This window comes from Buceros rhinoceros, unplaced genomic scaffold, assembly GCF_000710305.1.
Source record: "Buceros rhinoceros silvestris isolate BGI_N320 unplaced genomic scaffold, ASM71030v1 scaffold41558, whole genome shotgun sequence".
In the NCBI taxonomy this organism is placed as follows: Eukaryota; Metazoa; Chordata; class Aves; order Bucerotiformes; family Bucerotidae; genus Buceros; species Buceros rhinoceros.
This window is the reverse complement of record NW_010425920.1, coordinates 13062-28970: the sequence shown is the minus strand read 5'-3', so window position 1 is coordinate 28970 and position 15909 is coordinate 13062. Positions and strand designations below refer to the sequence as shown.

Here is a 15909-nt window from a genome sequence, read left to right as displayed (position 1 = left end):
CACTCTTTCTTCAATATACAACATAACATCTAATTTCTCTTTCTTCCAACTTGTTAGAAGGTCTATTTTTATCCCACGAGGCACTGATTTTTGTACACATACCAGATAATTAAAAACATTTTAAGACAAGCTCAGGTATAGACTAATTTATGTTGGCATTAACAGCGCTGCACCTGCTCGTGCCAGCTTTGAATTTGGATCCTTTCTGTTCAGATGTTCCTCAGCAGACATTCCCTAAGTTTATGAGTGGTATGTCAAAAGGTAGATGAAGTGTAATGGCAAAAACTTACGGATTCCAGTGTTCTTTAGAAATCCTATAAAGGCTGGAAAACATGATGGGAAGTATAACATTTGAATTCTCCTCTATCAAACTCATGATGTATTCGTTATTCCAATAATACAGCGCTCTTTCAGCCACCTTTGAGACAAAGGAATAAAATATTAATAGAAATTCGGACACCTCTAATTTTGTAATTTTCTGCAGAAGAAACAAATCACAGAGAAATTTCACAAAGATTAATTAACAGGAATCATTAACTTTGGAATCAAAACTCTACTTTAATTAGCAATGTAACATGCATTAAAGGAATTAAGTTTTTATCCTCTAATTCAGATCCCGCAGCACCCACCGTCTCTTTCCCCTGTGCTGTATGTTGTTACTCACTGAGGACCAGGTGCAGACACTGCATTAATGCTGCAGCTGGGGAGGGGAAGGGGGAGCAGACAGACTTCCCACCGCCCCTCTTCCTCAGTTCTGTGACTGCAGTTGGAAGGAGGAGAGCAGTCTCCTTCTCCAGAAGAAGGAAAGAGGGAAAGGCCCAGTAGCTGGGGTAAGGGAGGAGAGATCTGAAGCGTAGGGAAGGGACCAATTACAATAACCACCTTGGGGAGGAGATGCAGACGTAGGAGGAAAAACACTGATCTAAGTTATGCTAAGACCAAAATGTAGCCCAAGGAAGAGCTGGAAACAGTCACATCCACCTTTGTGCCAGGATAGCTCACCTAGCTTAATACGGAGATGCTACAGGCCATGAATCCTACCTCCTCTTCACATAGGATTCAATTTAAATTCTATTCAATCCCCTTCTTCCCACTACGCAATGTGAAGAAAACAGGCTGTGGGTTCTGTCACCTCTAACCAGACATCTCCTTACAGAAGGAACTAAGTAGAAAGACAAGAAAGCTGCACAACACTGCACTAGGAAAGGGAGCAAATACATCCTATGAGGTCTGTCAGTCTGAAGGCTGTACAGGAGTACCCATCACCTACAGTCAGAAGTGCTCAGAGTCTGCCTGGATACAGTGGCTCAGAGCAGTAAGGTCTGTGCTTTAACCCCAGATACATCTAACAAATTATTCATGAAGCTCAGAACTAAACTTCCACTATGACATACCGAATTCTATAGGAATCCAGAAGACACATATTTAAAACCACTAACATTAAATAATATTTCACTTGGGGGGGTGTTATGTTTGAAATTGAGACTAGACATTCCTATACAAACAGTAACCTCTCCCACTGACCTGAAAATGAGGGCTAGAGACACACTTGGCAATTTGTTTAAACAAGGGTTCCTGGATTTTGACAAACTGTGATGGTTCGATTACATCCAAGATTTCCTCCAGCTCTCCTAGGAACATGACCTACAGACAAGGAAGGAAGCATTAATATAAAACATCTGAATCACCTTGATCAGCAACATGCTGGTAACCCTCAAATTCTAACCACTTCGGGGAGACACAGAAGCCTCACTAGCTCAGCAAGGCCCTCTCCTCAAAAAAATGTGATCAGTTCTACCTTTAGTAGCTTCTGGATTCAGTCTCTTAAAAGGAGGATGAGTGCAGGCAAATTATGTATTTCAAGTAATCCAATACAACAGAATTCAGAATTGCACCTGTATATGCACGCTGAAAACTCAGCCTCATACAGACAAAGAATCTGGCCGAGGCTTAAACTTTGTTAACTATTAATTTTACCTTCTTTTTGGAAGCAATATTCAATTTTACTGTCTCTCAAAATCTCATCGGAAACTCAGAAATGCATCAAGAATTTGAAAGAAAAACATGAAGGTCTAACTGCATCTTTTCCATGCTTAGTAGGTAAACACCACACATCCTCCCTGGAAAAATACTACTCTCACATATAAACAACTCCAAATCTAAAAGAGTTTTCCAACCCATCCTCAACTACGTTTACTTTCTCCTTTCTAAAACAAAAAGAAATTCTGCGCAGAAAATCTAGTGCTTGTTTCATGAGTAGAAACCACAGTTATCAAACTTTTCTCTTCATACTCAAAACTGTCCCAAAAACCAGAAATCAAGCATCAAAAAAAAATTCACATTCAAAAACCAACATTAAGATGCACCACAGCATGTGCTATCTACCTGGAAATATCCAAAGATTCCCTGCCTATCATATTGTAGAATAAAATAATTCTCACTTTTTGTTATTACTAGCACAGCACTTACCTCTTTCTGACTGCAGGTTTTCGGCCAGAATTTCATTAAACCTCTAATGACCTAAATTAGAAGGAAAAAAAATCAGATTTTTTACTTTTCTCTCAATAGGGTAAGCCATTTACAATGCAAGAAAAAAAGTATGAAAGCAATATTTACTGGTTCTGTGAGTGAGGGGTCCTTCTCCAGAAACTGTACTATGCAATACGCCAGCTGTGAAGTGGAAAAGATTTTAAAAAATGAAGTTAGAATATTTCTATGAAGAAATCACAAAGAAACCATTTTTTTTTAGAGAGACTCAATGCAAGATGTTATAGAGCTTTCTTAAATTGCATCCAATTTTACACTGAGATGCATTGTTCGCAATGTGCAAATGCACTCAAAGTTCAGTTCCTAATAAACAACAAAAAACATTACAAAACAACGAGTGCGACAAAGTAGCATGTACAATAAAAATCAGAGCAACTCAAAATTCTAAATACAGTCACACAATCAACAACTTGAAACTTCTGTATTCTCTGAAACTGTGTCTTTCTATATATTTATACATGGGCAAAATCATGAAAACTCTTGCAGGATGAGCCAGCATAGCTAAGACCTGCTAGAAAGCAGAGTTTTCTTAGCACAGGAAGGACTGTGCTATCTGAAAACCAGAGAGAAAGGCAACAGGTATCGCCCACCAGATGAAAAATTACACCACGAAAGCTGAATGTATAAAAAGATACATGGGAGCATAAATGCAATACTAAGAAATCTGCAAGAGAAAATGCTAAAGATTATGCAAAAAAGTGTGTATTAGTATTCAGAAAGTTGCCAGGGTGAAGAAGCGCCTTGACAGCACAAGACTAAGGAAACCCAAATGTTTTCTTGGGAGATGGAATGGGAAAAGCAAGCTTGTGAGAATGAGAAAAATATCAGAAAGGAAAACCTACACAGAGAGTTTAACTACTAAATCCCCAAAATACTACAGATGTATGTTACACTTTTAATTATCTAATCAGAGCAGAATCAAGACATTTATCATACAAAGCACACTAAATGCATTTTTAAAAATTCTATTGCATTTTTTCAACATTTCAAAACTTTCCCCCACCTTTTATGTGCTACGCAATTAAATTTCTGAAGTAATCTTAAATAAAAAAAGAATCATTCTCACTGAGCAGGAAATATTTTTATAATTTATACCTGTGCATGGAAGAGTGATAGACTCCGGACAGTATGTAAAGGGATCAGCACCTTCACCAGAAACTGTTTATGCTCTGCCTTAAGAGGTAAAGCAAAACCATTGATAATACTAGAAATTAAAAGAGAAATATTTGTTAGTGTTACCATCACAGAAAACTTTCTTGAGCTCTTTCTAGATTAAAACACTTCAGCAGCTGTTTACAAATAGCAGGCTCCTGTCACTTGTAAGCAGGTGCTGACTGTTGTCCTGCTTTGTCCTAGCAGTGCAGGATGTATCTAGGTAGCAATTCAGCTCCGACTTAGGAATAATCGTATAAACAGCTGCACAAACCTGCTGCTGAACAGATAAGACCTTGTCTACGTGCTCTGTAAAGTCATGTAAGCAGGGTGCTCTTGAGTAATTAACTTCCCAGAATTAGATTGACTCAAAATATTCACGCCTTAGCACGCTCAAAAAAAATGATTCTGCAACACGTAAAGGATGAAGCGCACACACAAACACACACCCCAAATCGATCCAACACTCCTCGTTGCAACTTGCATCCAGTTATATAGTCTTGGCAAAGGTGTGATGGAGATTTGCACACGGGCTTAAAGATGAGCACGCACACACATCTGTTTTCAGAGTCAGGGCTTATAGTGATACTTTTTCCAAATCCGACACTACTCTGATGTGTCCAGAAGGGAAGTTTGAGATAGATAATAAAGACTTGTTTACCTTCCTAAAATTTCCAACAGTTCAGCTACGCCATTGAAGTGTTCAGTTTCATAAACAAATCTAAAAAAAGAAAAGTTAAAAGTAAGCAATATATCAGTTTCCTAAAACAGTCATGAGTGAAAAGCACCTTCTTCCACAACTTACCGTAGAAAAATATTATTAATCTGTTTTCGGATAAATGCTCTAAGACCCAGAAACTTGCCGTAAATTCTGTGCAAGACTGTTTTTAGGTAGTCTCGTTCTCGAGGGTCTTCGCTGTCGAACAGCTCCAACAGCTGTGTTTAAAGGAAAAAGAGAACTGAAACACTAGGCATTGGAGACAAGTATGACACGCAGAATTCTCTATAAATGTTACATTCTCAAAAGCACATGCATGTAAAAATGCAGTATCTGTGTTACCCAAGGTGCAGAAATACGGTATTAAACAGTCCGGTGTAAACCTAGCACAACATGACAAAACTTAGTTTATCAATTTCCACTTCTGACATAACTAAGCTTTGGAAACCTTCGAACAACTAATAAACTTCTGATTAACCGGCTCCGAAGTGCTGCCTGCCTTCTCGCCAAAAATAAATACAATCGATTCCTAGACGCTGTCTTATCTACAAAATGAGACAGCTTGCCTCTTACCATCAACCATTCCTTCACTCCGCAGAACTAACAGACCCTCATTTACTCCTTCTGTTCCCACAACATTGTGTCAAGGTCACATTTTTCTAATTGCCTGTACTTTACATTATGAGCTCTTAAGCCTTCCTAGTGTGCACAGCCTTCATGCCGTGGAAAGGCTCAACAGTGACGTTTACGCCACTGCTGGATCTGCTGTTACAGGATCTCCACCAACTGACAGAAATCAAAGCACCAGGGGAATTAATTCTCCAGGTTGAACAAAATGGTAACTTCAATATTCAGTTAAAAAAGAAAACAAAAACCCTCCAACAAACCAACCGACACAAAACCAACAGAAAACCCACCTTTACACTAAGTAATTAAAATAAGATTTTAATGATTATATGTGCTCAGACAAAAGTGACACCATCCAGTGTCTTGTCTTGTACAAAATAAATCCTGAAACACTGACACCTGAAGTTGTCTCTAAGAACTGAGCAGCAGGAACACCACCTGCAGATCTTTGTTCTATTCCTCTTGAATCCTCTGCCACAAAAGTATGAGCTTCCCTTTACTCCTTTTCCTTAATTTTTTTTTTCTGACACCACACTGGCTATTCTGGGGGACATTTGGAATAGTTAAAAAGTGAACTTTATTTAAAAAAAAAAACTAACAAAAACCAACAAGCCAACCAACCACAAATCCCCCCAAAAAACTCCAAAGATGCACAGAAAATAAAGGAGTTTAAGGTAGTAATCATAAGCAACCAGCACCTCTCTTGCATGAAACAGAAACTGTCAACCAGTGCCTGTCTTGCAAGAGAAATGAAGACTAAGATAGTTTGCCGAAAAAGTCTTAAAAACATGTTAGATGCTGTCAGAAAATTATTACAGGAACGGTAGGGAAAAAAATTATCATGGATTCACAAATAGATAAATTCTAAATACCTACTATAAATAGGTATGTCAATGTATGTATACAACCTGATCTCTGTTAAACTGCTACACAACTTCGAAGTGAGAAAGAAAAAAGACAGAAAAATATGATTAAAAGTTGTTAAACTGTCTGGGACTTTGCTTTCTGACATCGAGGTTCAGGACGGACGTATGTATTCTTCTTCATTGTTTTGGATGTTCCTGTAGCTCGTAATGAGATCCCACTATCTCTTCCTTGCAGTAAGAAGCTGTGGTGGGAACTTCATGAGGAAGTGAGGTTTGTCAGCTGCCCTCCAGAGGTTACACACACACTGCTTTGTTCAATTAGTTTGACTGTTAAAGAAGTAAATAGTCACCTTGTCCTTCCCCAAATAGCACGTTTCACCCAAAGACAGCCAACAGCTGGAAACACTTCTGGTTTTAATTTTCTTACTGGATTGCTTTTAGGAGCAAAATATTTATATTTCCAGTTCTCTTCTACAGATCCTCTGTGGAAACATTGCTGAACTGAAACTCAGCCTCTCAGTTTAAAAGTAAATAAAGAAAGAAATATTTTGATCTGTTCAATTTGTTATCAGGTTTCAACAATAAAGTCTTATTTTTATGGGTAAGCTGCAAGACTTCCATAATTTACATGACTATTCTGACGCTAAACATACAGAGAGAAGGGAAATAAATTTTCCAAAATAGCAACCTACATAACACAGACACTTGTGGACACATTCGAATTGTATGTCTCCTAGCAACCACTGCCAACCATTTCAGACTGGGCTGCTGAAACGAACAGTTACACTTAAGAACAGCATTTTATCAAAACATACAGCTGAAAGAGAGAAACACATCTATATTCCAAAAACAAAGGCAAAAAGCAAGCGAACAAGAAAAAGCTTGGAAAACGCCTACTAAGAAGACGGCATTTTTTTCATACAGGCTTTCTCACTGCTAGGAAACACTTCAAAGTTCCTCAAGTTTTAAAAACAACCCAACTAATTTAAAGAGAAAGCTGATTTCAAAGACTGTCACATTTGTGATGTCAGTGTCCCACAACACCAAACATGCTTAACGTTCTGAAGTCTCCAACTGGTTTCCTGGGTCAGCGATCTGTAGTCACAGATCCTCAGGAGTTACTCTAGACACACAACAAATACAGTAGGAAGTGGGAGAACCCCAGTTCTACAGGCTAAACACACACACACACGGAAATACACCTACTTGCATGTATATAAAAGACTCAGAAGAACTTTCTGTAGAAGGATATGGATTTCAAAGTGACTCACTGTATAACAATATATAAAACACATCACCTAACCATGCAGCCAGAACTTAGGAATTCTTAGGATTCTTTTGGACTTTTTAATCTTGTATTTCCTTCCATCAGTAGATACCATCCTTTCACTTAGTAGATTTAATAAAGACTAACAGGATTAAAAAAAAAAAAATCCTTGTTTTAGCCCCATTCTCCTGTGCCAAACTGTAACAGGTTTGAGGAACCTCAACAGTCGTGAGTGGGATGCTGCCAGTCATGACCAAGTTCAGAAGGATGTAACAGGAGTTTCTAGGAATTACTTTTAGATTTTGAAGTAGAACACAAGCCCTGGAAAAAACTGTCAAGATTGGTTACTCCCCGCGCCACTCCCCCACCCCCCACGTTCTTACATCTCCACCAGACACTGGATGATCAGATTGATGCTCCCTCTTGTTCAAATCAATATTTAGATGAACAAAAAGGAAACTCTGCCATAGAGGTTTGATCCAGATGAAAAGCGTTCTTTTATTTAGAAGAGAGATAAAATAAAACCACAAGTATATCCCACTGCCTTTGTAGAGTGAAGGAGGACTTGTGATATTGAGAGGGAAACAGAAGTCCCTTTTCTGCATCTTTGTATTTAAGGATAAAACTTACTCTCTTCACTACATTTTTGAAGTATTCTTCATACGAATAACATACAAAGACAGTAAAAGCACTACTTTTATTGCCTGGGCACTACGGGAAAAAATAAAAGCCCCGTGACAAAGGGGTGAGAGAAAAGTCTCCCGAAATGCCGAGTATCTCCTGCCACTTCTAGTTCGGCTTTTCTCCAATTCCTGGCCCGTAAGGAAACTCCCTTTGCTAACCAAGGTGGAATCTTTCTAAATTTCCTTGATTTCAAAAGTGAGCTATAGACGGCATTAAATACAAAGTTCTTTCTGGCTTTGTGACTATACAAAAAATCACAGTGGGAACAGAATGCAGGCCTGTTCCTGAAAGTCGAAGACAAGTCCTATCTGTGGAATTTCCTGGCTTATCCCAGAAAACACCTTCCTTCAGCCACCCCTGTTCTGGCATCTGTCAAGGCCTGGACAAATACTTCCCAGTAAAGAACACCAACTACTGTAGTTTCAAGCAAAATAACAAAGTACGCAAGCAGCTTAGCGTGTACACAAGGAGGAGAAAGATGAAATTCGTGTAAAATACCTGGCCACCAGCTGGCAGAGGCCATCTCTTCCACTTTGCCATGACGATGGCAAGCAAACTACAAAATTAAAGCTACCCCTTCCTGCCAGTGTTGTTTATTATTGATGCTACTTCCTCTGACACTTTTCATAGAGCTTGAACTTTATATGGCCTTTTGATTTATTTCCTCCCTGACCACTACAGCATCACCGTTTTCAGTACTGGGCTGGGAATAGGTTTGTTAATAACTTCTGCCCCTGTTGCCAGCTCTCCAGCAGAGGTAGAAGGAGGAAATATTCTCCCCTTCCAACAGAAGTGTTTTAACGATATTAAGACACATTAAAACTGGCATTTAAGTAGTCTCTCTAGACAGCAGCATTTTTAGACTGCTTGATAGTATACCTTTCATTTTTCAACAGTTACTGTTTCAGCTTCCTTTCATAACCAGTAAGTCAAATATTTTGATTAAGGTATCAAAACTAGAGCCAAACCAACTATTTTATATATCTATAGCAACAGACACTAACGTATAAACACACACACATATTTCCCTTACCTCCATGAACTGAAAACTTCCATTGTATAGGCTCATTCAGCCTTTTTCTGTTGCAAATAAAGCTATGCTTTCAAATTCTAAATAAAATCTTTTTAAAGAAATTTTTTTCAAAAGCAAAATGAAGCCTTAAAGACAACAGATCAGCTTACCTGCAATACAAATTTCTGATCTATGTACTTTTTGGCAATGCTGGGCTGAAATTCTTGGCTTTCCAAAAATCGTATGAAAAACTCATATACAAGCTGCAAAAGAAAAAGAAGAATCCATGGTTTAGTTTAACTTGATAACTCATTGCATTTCTAAGTATTTCTCTAAACTCTTTTGCTAGAAAATTAAATTCTTATTTTTCCACAGAGCAAAAGGTTAAAAAAACATGAAAAATATTTTTCTCTTTAACCAAGTGGCTGCCTTGGAGTTACAATTAATTATAGAAGCTTTTAAAGTTAGTTTTCCTTCTTTAACTCTAGTAAAAGACATGTCATCACCAAGAACAGGCAATGCCATCTTGTAATGCTTGTTATCATCTTATAAAGCTTCCTAGAGTAATTGGAAAGCACATTGAAACTGCCCTCTGAACTTTGAAGTCACATCAAATACAGACATTACAATTCGAAAAGGGTTGGCGAAACAGTTGGAAAAATTTAAATTAATTAGAAACTGCTTAGAGTAGTGTTCTACTACAACTTGAAACACAGAGGAAGAATACAAACCACAATTTTTTCAGAAGTTCCCAACTTTCTGCAAAGATTAGCCTCAGGGCTGGAGAAAACCTGCTTACTTGCATGCAATTCCATCTCTGCCTAAACTATTCAGTGGGACAGCAACAGACTTCTCATTCAGTGGAGAAAAAGCAGAGTATAAAAACCAGGCAAAAAGTGAATTGAAATGAGGGCTGCTGTGGCCTCCTAAAACAGCCACTCTGACCCATCACTGATCAGCTGGTAGCTACCAGCTACCGATTCTGTTTGCTGAACCTTTTCAAGAAGAGCAGCCTTTGAAAACTTTTTCCTTTCTGACTTCAGTGAGTATGAATAGACATACTGGAAGGAGAAAGGAAGCTAAAAACTACATTTTAAAATAAACTTTGCCATGCAAACACCAATATGCTGCAATACTACTGCTGCTGCTGCTTTACGTCAGCGTTCTCTGGCTCCTAAAAGGAAGCAATAGGAAATCAAAAAGGGGGAAGAGAGGTTTAGAAATACGACATGGAAAAAGTGGCAGCTTACATAACTGATATTAAATCATCAGGAAATCAATTCCATCAACTCCTGACAAATACTTCGGTGCATTTCTTCCTGACAATGGTAAAAGATTCACCGGGGAAGAAATTCCATCATTTCCATTTTAGTAATGACTTCTAAAACTACAGCCCCAGCGTCAATGAATGTAAGATAACTGACATGTATGCCTGAGCTGTTTCCAGGCAGGCAGAGCTGCTCAGACCTGCTCAGAAGCTTTTAAGATCCTTATTTTCTGTGAAATTTAAATATAAATGAGGGGCGAAACCTACATTTCAACACTCTACATTTGAGAGCACAAAACAGTGAACCAAACTGCTCACAGGAAGGGATTGTGCATGCAACTGTCAGATAAAATCCTCATTTCAAGCAGAGATCAATTGTGCTCCTTTGCTCCAGAAACTCCCAGCCTCCACAAACCGATACATAGGCAAACTTCTTCTAAATGTACTAGTGGTGTAAGTCATTGTCCTGACTAACACAGAGAGGATCTGCAGATGTATTTTCTATAAATAAAAATACTGCATTAGCATTGATGATGCCTTCTCCAAAATTAGTTTAGGTTCTTTGTTCACAATACCCTGTGTTGACACTTGAGGTACAGAGGAAGGATGATCCACAGCAGTGAGCATGCATCCTGCTAAAAACACCTGACAGCAAACCTCGACCCAGAGAGAGGAAAGAAAACTCAGATAGAGATGTAGCTTCTCACTCATTTTTCTGATCAGCTGCCAATTTCTGTGTACTTTTGTGTGGAAATTAACTACCCTCAGAAAAGCAAAACTGCTAACAGTATCATCCCCACAAAGCTCTTGCAGAAGTTGCTGAAAAACAGTTGTGAATCAGAGCCACTTGGAAAGCAAAGTAATTTTTAAATCTACGAAGAAGAACAGGAATAGGGGACACCATCGATACAGTTGTGGAAGAAAGTTTTAGCATTTTGCAAATTTCACAAAAAATTTTCTCCTTTCTTTGCAGATACTGTGTTATAGCCATGAACCACATTAGTTAAGTGATAGTGTCTCTCAGTCTAGTTCTAACTCACAGGTTTAAAAAATTATCAGATACTTTAAGCAATGATAAGCATTTCTTCTGAGAAAGTGATGAAAAACCTGTAAATGTGGCCATGATGCCTCCAAGGTGGGCTCATCCTCTTCTGGATCAAATTCATTGCTGTCACTAGGTGGGAGAGTTCTGAAGATATTGCAAGATACCTGAAAAGCAAAAGAGAGGATGATGAGATCTGTTTTTCAAACAGGTGCTACATTTCAGGACTCTGTATGTCTGTTGCTCCTCATATAAGCAGTGTTTCTTTTGCCTGCTGTCTGACAAAGTTCTTTAGCAACAGCACAAGTCTAAGCGACCTGTCACTTTACAAACCTGCCACCAGCCTTGGCTTTCCCTTCTCCAGGTCTTTTTGTTTCTTCTTTCCAACGATATCCCAGCACTACCCAGTCTGCCACCATATCTGTCCACCACGTTCCAGATGAGCCCACCAACATGTACCGGCAAGCAATGAGCTGAGAGCCATGACTGCTTAGAAGTCGCAGGAAATACCATCAACTTGCATTTCCAAGGGTCTTCATACAACACTTGGTTATTTTCCTTTGCACAGGGAAAACATTAATGATATCTGCTTAAGGTCTCATCTGTCAGCACTTGTGAAGAGCTGCCAGCGCTATTCACACATTGTATGCCTGGACATCTCACGCCAAGTACAGAACTTCGTCCTAAATGCAAGCAACAAATAGCATTTGCTCGACACTTAGCCTACATTTTATTTCATGGTCGGTTCGCTTTGCTTAATCTCATTTAGAGGTCTTTTGCTGAGACTGCTTGGCTTTGTGAGGTTCATGCTATCAGCAAAGACTGCTTTCCTGGGTTAATTATAGTGCTGAATGGAGGGTACAGCTTATTATGCAGCAAATCTGATAAACTGCAAACGTGCTGTAGGGCCTTTTCTGCACTTTGAAGGTGGTGGAGTGCCTTCCTTGCACTCTGCTGCTGCCTTTGACCCATCTCTAAGCTGGTTAATCAAACAGCTGGGTAAAGCAGCATGTTATCTCCTAATCCCGTATATACATGACCCCTTCATAGTAGTTCAGACAAACTAATCTATTTAAGAAACAAAGCTAGTATGTTCTTCAACATCCTTGTTTATTTTTTGAGCCTTTTATTCCTGTAAACGTTTTAAAGTTCGTCTGTAAGGCATATTTTCAATATGTTGGCAACTTACCAAGAAAGAGAACATTAAAGCCAATAATTTAAACACAATCCAAAACCACTGATAAAACCACACTGAAATAGTGAAGTTTCAGAACTCGCAGGACAAACGGAACAGATTCAGGTACCGCACGAACAGAAAGATGAAACAACAGAAACCTGTAGGAAAGCACGCGTGGTGCACACCAATGAGGAACACTCGCCGAGCACAAGGGGAAGACGAAAGAAGAGCAAGACAAACCAGCGAGCACAGAAAAAAGAGGTCACAGGGGTTTCTGCCTGGACTTTTTCCTTCTCGCCACAAGAGGGTGTGCTTCACTGCCGTTACAGGAAAACACGGTTGCAGGAGCCTTCGCTGTACATGTAAATCTCATGGTTTCATGTCGCACGGCTTTCAGCCTTACAGACACGGCACGTACTACAGCCTGTGTGATAGATACCGATCTCTGCTTGCCCCCAGTGCATACCTGCCAAGTGATCACCAGCATTTATTAGGAGACACTCGTTTTCTCCCTTCTCCATCCTCCTCCCCTGACTCATTCACTTCATGGAGCCCCTCCATGAAAAGACTTTTCTAGTCTCATGAGGAGAATACACACATTATAGTTTGTCTTTCCTCAAGGATTGCTGAGCTCCTACTTCTACTATCCCTGATGTGAAAAAGCAGAGAGAGGAGGAAAGGGATCACAATTTACAGGACAGAGACGTTTCTGTGTTAGGGCACGGGGAAAAAAGGGTAGACAGCCCACAGGATTCCAAAGTAAAAAGGGGAAAAGGTACCTATGGGTACCTTGGATCCGAGCATCTGGGATTCTGCAATACTTACTGAAGCATTTTTGGTTAATGTTTCACATTCAAAAATCCCAGGATTTGTACCAAAATAGAAAAATAGCAAGACCAAAGGCATTCCACAGCTATTTTTTTTCTGCCTTAGATTTCACTTGAAACACAAGAAAGATTTTTTTCTGCAAATTTAACCATACATAAGGTAACGTAACTTGTACCAACACATCAGAGAAAACTGATGTGTATTCATCAGCTGTTGCATTTAAACTGGAACTAATATTGAACTACGGCCCAAGCAAAACCTGCAAGGAAAAGTACATACTCAGAATGAAAAGCTAAGCTAAGACAAATTCCTGTACCATTTAAATTTAGTCAAACCAAGTCTTCTCAAGCAGTTAGTGCCAGGGCCCTAAGAGCATGACAAAAATACGAAGGGTTCAGCAACAATTAGTTAAGTGCCAACACTGATACCTGAAGTTTGAGCTTGTAACAAAACCAGCGTGATTTCTGCAGAGTGCCTATTTAAAAAGGGCCAGTCTCAAGGCAACTCAAAAGCAGTGAGAAAATTAACATGCAGGAGACAAGTGCAGTACAAGTTAGAATATGGTCCTAGTATACAGTTTGCCTGCTTTAATTTTCTTTTTTTGATTAGGAGTAAAGATAAGCAATATGGAGCCAAAATGCAGATATCCTCCTGAGAAGAACAGACAGAGCAGGTTGTCTTTAAGTGATTTCCCCAGGTTATCATAATTTTAAAAGATAATGTGTGCCATTACAGTTACATTAATCACCACAACACAGCACGATAGCTCATTTACATGCAGTGTCAATTTATAGCATGCTTATCTAAACCAGTAGCCTCTGGGTGGCTAATGTTTATAAGCCTCTAAGGGAGAACCGAAGGCGACAAGCTCCTCCATGCATGAACTGCCCAGCTGTACGTTAGAGGCTTTGACAGCCACCACACAAAGACGAGAATACGCTACATCAAATCTGGAAGAATATTTTTTCTCAGATAGGCATAAGGTAGCTATTTAGTATTTATCCCTGGGCTCAAGCAGCATGCCAAGATTCCTTCAGCTGGATAGCTGAATCATTTCTCTTCTGACCTCTGATGGATCATCAAGCCAAAGGACATCTCTGCCAGCCTGCGTATACAGCCTCTGATGATTCTTCTCCCACAGCCAACACAAATGACTATTGATCAATACTGACTTCCGTCTTCCACTGATTAGAAATGCCTCCAAGGCCAGATGATATTTTTGTAAAGCAAACCAGAACTCTAATATTCTATAAAGTTGTATGATGACAGATCTCCCCTATCATGTCCTCAAAGACACTTGCATGCTGTCCTCCATGACTGTCCCTTTTCGAAGCACACACCGAACTAAGTGTGGATAAGCACGTCACTGCTCCCCTGCTATGCAGAATATGAACATCCGAGTGCCAGAAACCAGTTTAACAATTCCGTAACATCTAGCCTTTGGCATCGAACCTAAAATTTCCAAGATCAAGCGGGAAATGCCAAAATGATAGATTTTAGATCGAAACCTCTAAGCTCCATGTCAGTGTGTCAAGTCAGGCACAACTCTGACCAGAAGCAAGATAAAAACTTTTCCAAGCAATTAGAAGTCAATGTCATTTCACTAAAAACAAACAAGAAGATAGGGAAGCTGCTCTGATACCACCACAAAAGCAGGAGCTGCAAGTTCTGAACAGGCCCGATTAATGGTACCTGGCAATACAGAACTACAAAACCACGAATAAACAGCTAAAAGTAAGAAGCTTCAAGAAAGCTTTGATTTTATCACATTTATAAACTGAAACAATTTTTTAAAAAGAGAGTATTAAGAGGCTTAAGTCTGAAGTCAGGAATAAATGTTTTGACAAGTCCTTTCTTTGTCCCTCACTGGAGCACTATAAAAATGACGATGCTATAAAAGAAACACTTCACAAATTCAACTTCAGCTCAGCGCTCCTACTCTCTGCTTTTTGAAGCAAAGATTTCTATCAATCAGTGATAGTTTTCCTGAATGGAGCCTGAAAAGAAAACAAACACAGGGAGGCTTAATTTATTAGCTATATCAAACCAGGGTAAGTGAATACCCAGTTAGCTCACAGAGAATGCCTGCTCTTCTGTTACCAACACGTGGAACCATTCGAATAAACCCCATGGACATATGAAATAGAAACCGAGTATCTCTGCACACACAATGTTTAAACTACTGTGCATATTAACGACTTACAGGAATAATAAAATGTAATGAAGCCATAACATGAAGCCATGCTAACTGGCAAACAACAATGGCCCCTGGAATAGACATTAAACTTGTCCTTCTGAAATATATCTGCATCTGTGGGGTTTTTTTTTTAATATTGGTTATGGATTTACATCTTTTAGAGCCTGAAGTGACTAATGCAGTCACACAGCTATAATCTTCCTACATAACCCACTGAGTTGGTCCTAGAAGTTTGATTAAAGTACATATTACAGAAATTTTATCTTAGAATACTGTATAAGATTCTACCAGCTCTCTTCTTCTAATTTACTATAAATTTAACTAATAATTTAACTACAGCACTGCTTCTGATTTGAAGGTTCCATCTGCCTGATTCCCCGTTGGTTCTTATTAAACCCACCAGATCTCTTTTACATCTGTAGATGTATTTTCACATGGAGTACATACCTATTTGTATAAAGGTATTTTTATATAGCCATGGCACTTCTCAACCTCGGTGCTGCTAAATGGAAAGAGAGCTGCTGA

General features: G+C 39.1%; 1 protein-coding gene across 1 annotated transcript in view; it reads right to left on the bottom strand.

The window, feature by feature from the left end:
• Positions 1 to 286: 286 nt before the first annotated feature.
• The window catches only part of LOC104497981 (serine/threonine-protein phosphatase 2A 56 kDa regulatory subunit epsilon isoform), a 24199-nt gene continuing 8576 nt past the window's right edge, over positions 287 to 15909 (bottom strand). Inside the window, exons 3-11 of the mRNA XM_010141297.1 lie at positions 11248 to 11349; positions 9044 to 9136; positions 4505 to 4635; positions 4361 to 4420; positions 3643 to 3751; positions 2617 to 2670; positions 2470 to 2520; positions 1525 to 1644; positions 287 to 418 (exon numbers count right to left, since the gene is read on the bottom strand). Of these exons, the coding sequence (XP_010139599.1) occupies positions 287 to 418; positions 1525 to 1644; positions 2470 to 2520; positions 2617 to 2670; positions 3643 to 3751; positions 4361 to 4420; positions 4505 to 4635; positions 9044 to 9136; positions 11248 to 11349 (852 nt within the window). The remainder of the gene's footprint in view (positions 419 to 1524; positions 1645 to 2469; positions 2521 to 2616; positions 2671 to 3642; positions 3752 to 4360; positions 4421 to 4504; positions 4636 to 9043; positions 9137 to 11247; positions 11350 to 15909) is intronic.